This window comes from Lepisosteus platostomus, chromosome 12 (genome assembly GCF_059453375.1).
Source record: "Lepisosteus platostomus isolate fLepPlt1 chromosome 12, fLepPlt1.hap1, whole genome shotgun sequence".
Taxonomy (NCBI): Eukaryota; Metazoa; Chordata; class Actinopteri; order Semionotiformes; family Lepisosteidae; genus Lepisosteus; species Lepisosteus platostomus.
In genome coordinates this window covers 2,733,455-2,739,454 of record NC_142622.1, presented here as the reverse complement: position 1 = coordinate 2,739,454, position 6,000 = coordinate 2,733,455, and the positions used below count along the sequence as shown (strand labels likewise).

The window sequence follows — 6,000 nt, the reverse complement described above, 5'->3', positions numbered from 1 at the left end:
GGTTAATTGCACACTGAAAAGAAAAAAGAAAAATGCAAAAAAAACTAAGCTGTGCAGCCTCTTCACAGGCATGCATTTTTAAAGAGAGTATATGCCATATAAAGAGAACACAAAAGGGTAAAAATGTATTTAAGGAAGGGAAACTACATCCCCTTAAATTAAAAAAAGATCAAATTAACGAATTGGTCCGAAGGATTTAAAACAGATAATGGTGTGGACTACTTGATTCTTTTCCATCACTTGATAATTCTCTTGTGGAGTAAATGTGGACCTGGTACCTTTTGGTTTAATAACCTCTCATTTTCCTGGGTAAGCCTACTTTTACTTTAACACCAGGGGAAAGGGAGGAAATGAGAAGAAGATTTCCATCGCCCTGTGTATGGTCCACTGGGATTCTCCTGAAGTTTACCTTTTCAAGTCCCCCAAACCACTGTTTACTAGAACGGAGAACTGTTGTGAGATAAACAATTTCTGTTTCATTTGCTTTGATGTAAATGGGGAATAAAGCTCTGCTAATAGACTGTGCTTGTTTTTCTAAAAACCTGTCTGGTTTTCAAACATTAGTGGTGGGTGCATGCAGCCTATGTACTGTATTTGTTATTTAATTACAGACTCTTTTAGGGACACACATGAATCTGATATCTTAAAATCTACGTTCAAAGTTCATACATTTTAATTTTCACTCTGGCAAAGAGTGAAAATAAGTGAGAGTGGAATCGTTTGGGTCACCAGAGTAACAATAAATAATTTCACATTGGGTAAGAAATGAAAACTGCGACTTTGTACACTTTGATGTGCGAGACATTTATGTCAATGATCTACAGTAAGTGGCATAGTATTAGCCTACATATACTGTAGTCTTGACGAAAACAACTGGGTTACCAGCAGCATCAGTCTGATAAAATTACTGCACCACAAGCATATGAGCTTAACTGCAACAAGCTCTGGCCCACATGTCTTTTATTGTGGCTTTAGGGGAGACACCTGAACACTTTAATTAACCTTCTCACGTGAAATCAGAATTTACATTAGGAAGCAGATGTTAATTTTACCAACATTTCCGTCATTTCCACGCGAAAATACTAATTTCCCATGAAAACACCACGGTCATTTTCATGGGCATTCGAAACGCACATGCTCATGCACTGCCACACAAAATAAACACTGGCGCAAACTGATCCAGTATGTCATTTTCTACATGCAGAAATGTTTCTAGGGACATTAGCATTACAAGTCATCTTTTACCTTTTTGTAGTAATAAATTAACCGTCTGAATTTTGGAACCAGAACGTGGATGTGTACAGATCTGTGTACAGACATGACCTTTTATTACCTATGGATGCCTACAGTATAGATACCAGCACTGACCAGAATGTATGGTTTGCTTATAAATGCATTATACATCACATTCCTTTGTTTCCTAGTTCACCAGTGACAAGAGAGAAATTGGTTGTGTCTGTATATACAGTATCTGTACTGCTTTTAGAATTTTAATTGGCAAACATTTAACAAAAAGGAGATTTATTTTTGTTTCAGCATAACAGCACCTATTAATCATAATTTTGCCTCTATCAGATTACCATTTTTTTCATCTGATTGAGTGACTTTGAAATATTCTTCATGTTCAGGAAACTACTAAAGAGAAATCACAATATTTTAAGGAACACTTAATTTGTGAGTTTACATTTTTCTCCCAATCAAAACTTGTACCTCCCTATCTTGCATCTACTGTAGGCTTCACTTAAACAGCTATGATGTTCTGCCAAATGTTATTGGACCAAACCAATGTGACTACATGATCATATCTGGACAGACACAGTATATTTATGAGAAGTTCATTTGTTATACTTGTTGATGAAAACAGACATACAGTATAATTTTAAAAGGTTTGTGTATTAGGAAAACTAAGTAGTAGATGGTGTGCTAATAATGAATAACTGAGATAATTATGATAAATTATGAAAGCTTGAACCTGAAAAGAACACTAATAATTAATCAGAACCAAACGTTGATAGAAATATATTGAAGAAACCAGTCTTGCTCAACACTGTTCTACAGTACATGTTTCTCTGGATGAACTGTTCACTTGGAGGTGACCTGTTCTCCCTGTGTTCCTTGCTCCGGGCGCTCCTGGTAGGTTAATTGGCTTCTGGGAAAATTGGCCCTTGGTGTGAGTGTGTGTGTGGCTGTCTGTGTGTGCCCTGCAATAGACTGACGTCCCATCCAGTGGGTATCCTGCCTTGGGCTCTTTGCTTGCCAGGATAGGGTCCCACACGATCCTTTATTGGATAAAGTGGTTAAGAAATGGATGGAGGTCTGATTATATTGACTGGGAATATTGTGCTGTAAGATAAGATCACTTTATTAGCCATATACAATTTCTTGCATTAGGAATTTGTCTTTTGCATACCCCAGCTTGCGCTCCATGAGACACACAGACAGGGAGAGAAGCTGGGGGTCAGAGCGCAGGGTCAGCCATTTATACAGCGCCCCTGGAGCAGCTGGGGTGATGGGCCTTGCTCAGGGGCCCAACGGAGTAGGATTCCTCTGCCGGCTGCGGGATACGAACCGGCAACCTTCCAGCCACAGTGCCACTGCTCCGCCCCCACATGTACGAGGTGCCATGGCTTAAAGAAGGTACTGACTACAGATGCGAGGCCCATGTTCATAAGAGTAGGGTTATCACTCCCAGTGTGTGTCTATCTTCCACTCTGCGTTTGCGCATGTTGGAACAGATCTTTGACATACTTGGCTATGTATTTTACATGTTGACATACTGCACAGTGCCTTGCAAAAGCATCCCCCCCCTTTAATAATGTCACCTATTCTTGAATTGCTGATAATCTAACGTATAATACATTTTTAAAGTTAATATTTTTTTCTTTCTAGTTTGAGGACATTTATCTCCTTTCACCTGTATAAGTGCTTAGTTCAAGCATTTATGTTTTGATGAAACATTTTCACTTTAAAAAATGTGCATGCATCATTTGGAATGTTTTTAAAAAAATGACATCACTGGAACAGGGTGAATACTTTTGCAGGGCCATGTATGTAAAGATGTGACAGGAGTCTACTGACATAACCATTAGTATGTCATACTAATTCAAAATTGAACCACTTAAGGTTATCTGGTTTAATTTGTGTGAGTACCATAAGTACCAACCCCTTCCCTTTTGTCCGGTTTCATGTGATGTAACAGGTAAAAACTAATGTCTGTAGTTAAAAAGTGATTTGACAGATCTGTAAGCCATTGTGCCACAGGTGATCCAAAACTTTGCACAACATAGGACATTGGAGAAATGAAGACACATCGAACACTGTCTTGCTCGTACCACTTCTTCACGTGTTGAGATTTATTCACTTGTCATGCGGTTTTCCTTATATATAAGTTCCCTATAGAGCCTGCTTTCTCTATACAGTACCCACTTCTAAAGATTCCCACCCATTCCTGTTCTCACACATTCCCCTGGGGAAAGGAGTTCTGTTCTCAGACCCTCACGGAGGAGTACAAAATTAAGGAAAAACACTGAGCGTCAAGATTTTTCCAAAGCTACAGACATCTGAGCACGAACGTAAAAGAGTGTCTCACACATTTATACAACAAACAGCTGTCCAGTCAAGGCTGCTTTTCTGTCCTTGATGAGGGTGCCAGCAACACAAGAAAAACTTTCCAGAGCTTCATTCCATTTTTGTTTGTCCTAGAAAACAAAGGAAACAAACGCCAAATCATTATTTGGATTATAATGTTAAAGGAAAGCCCTTTCTGTTATCATCTGCAACACGCTGATTCCTCTTTCTTTACTTTCAAAAGACATGCTGTAAGCACACTTCTTTGATGAAAACCTTCATGAGAACGAATGTAAGGGTTGTAAAATAAGTTTGTGTATTAATACAGCACCATAATTAAATAACTGACTGTATCCTGTTGACTTTAAAACTTAAAAATGAGAAAGGATCCTTCAAAAGTTGATTCTATTGTTTTATCTATATAATTCAGTTTTCCTATATAACAGCAATATGACAAAGAAAGGTGTATTTAGAATTATATATCTGGGATTATCATGAATCCAATTAAATTTCATAGCAAACCTAATCAACAGCAGAAAAAAATCATTTCTGAACATTTGAAAAGAAGGAAATTACAACAGTTTGCTTTGAAGTGCCTCTGTCGAGTTAAAGCTATGGGCGGATAGTGTTGATGACTCACGTTTCTCTGCTGTAGGTTCAGAGGCTCTTCTCCACTTGTTTTCATCTCAATTTACACACTAGCGCCTTCCACAATCTATTTTTACAGGACGTTTTCATCTGGAGAACATGCCCAGTAAACACTGTGAACACTTGGGCATCCTACCCTGACTCCTTCCTGCTAGACTATGTTCTATAACCTCAGGATGTTTTCTTTGTTGAGGGTCCACTATCACTCAAAAACATTTACATCACTTCACTGGACTGACTTTCTGCTCTTCCAAGTTTTCATCTAACAATAAAACTGTTGTTTCCACACGTTCTGATCTCTGAAAGGACCACACAAATAACCAGAAACATCTTGTGAATAGACTCCAGGAAGCTTTTGATGCTGTCTTAATGAGTTGATTAACTACATTCAGCCTTATTAATCTTATCCACAAAGAGTACTCATGTGGTTCTGTCACACAATCCAACCAGTTTAAACTGATAGAGTTGTATTCTCTGCCCTTCACCTTAACAGATTCAGAAAAAACAAAACCATCTGCCGAGAAAACACAATATACATCTTTCAACTCGCACGGAAAATAACTTCTCAAAATACATCATATTATTTTGAACAATCGGCCTGTGTACAGAACATGGGAAATTCAAGATAATTAAACATGCAACAGTTTTATCCCAAAAACACAAGCAATCCAGACTCAGAATCAAATTCACCAAGTACACTTAATGTACAACTTATCCTGGTGCGGCAAAAACATGCCACACGTATCATAAACAAACAAGACAATAGATGTCTTCAAGACAGCGCACATACTGTGTAACTAGGAATTCTGGTTTAGCAAAAAGGCAGCCCTGGGAAAGAACTGTTCAAATTCTGGGTGGTTCTGGTTTTAATAGACTGTTAGCACCTTTCTGATGGTTTATGAAACAGGTGGTAAAAGATGATAAAAGCAATGTTCAACTGTAAAAATATACAGTAAAGGAGTTCTGAAATCGCTAAATTGCTAAAATCAATTCTTTCACACGTGCCTGAGGATTCTAGCTGTTGTAAAATGTAGTGAAAGCCCATGTTAACAGTACCTGTTCGTCCTGTATGCAAATTTTAGAGAACCGAGATGTGTATTTTTGAGATAAAGAAGTAGCCTGTTTGAAAGTCTTCATTATGACAGAAGTAAAAGCTGGTCTATAGTCATTAAGACAAGCTATTTTGTCCTTCTTTGGTACAGGAACAATAATATTTTAAAAAGCTCCATTTTAACAGAACATTTTTAAGATGCCTGTCAGATTCTGTCCTGTGCACAGACTTTTATTTAAAAATTGCTTTTGGAATTGCGATTTAATTCTTGACAGCTGCTCCCTCTCAGGAGAGAACGAGAGATCTGAGCTTGCTTCTCCCACACACTGCAGAGCTGCTCGCCATTTGATCATGATGCAACTCCACAGTGCTCTGACAGATGTATTGTAGCAGTGCATCTCTCACTGATGTCACTGCAAGCCCGCAGGCACCCAAATGTCAGAGCAATCACTGTTTTATCCTCTCTAACAAACTGGTTATGAGAACACTGCTCTTAACCTCTTTCTCTACATGGGGTCTCCGATATATGTATGGGTTAAGGACCAGAAAGTTAGGATTTATAGCGACATAATGTTTATGTATTGTATATACATAAAATGATGTATATGTTTCCCCATATGAACAAAATACATACTGTATGGAGGGCTCAGGACCATAAGATGGTTAACTTTGGCCCATAAGCCTTAAAGCAGGAGGCTTTAACCATAAGAATTAATGGAATAGAGTCAGGTGAG

At 38.2% G+C, this 6,000-nt stretch overlaps 1 protein-coding gene across 2 annotated transcripts in view; it reads right to left on the bottom strand.

Annotated features, from left to right (window-relative positions):
* Nucleotides 1-3,322: 3,322 nt before the first annotated feature.
* Nucleotides 3,323-6,000, bottom strand: part of crppa (CDP-L-ribitol pyrophosphorylase A) — a 53,666-nt gene continuing 50,988 nt past the window's right edge. For both annotated transcript variants that reach the window (XM_088600445.1, XM_088600444.1), the window contains one exon: nt 3,323-3,698. Coding sequence is in view for 1 of the 2 variants with exons in the window: in XM_088600444.1 (XP_088456570.1) it covers nt 3,594-3,698 (105 nt within the window). In the remaining variant the exon portion in view is untranslated. The remainder of the gene's footprint in view (nt 3,699-6,000) is intronic.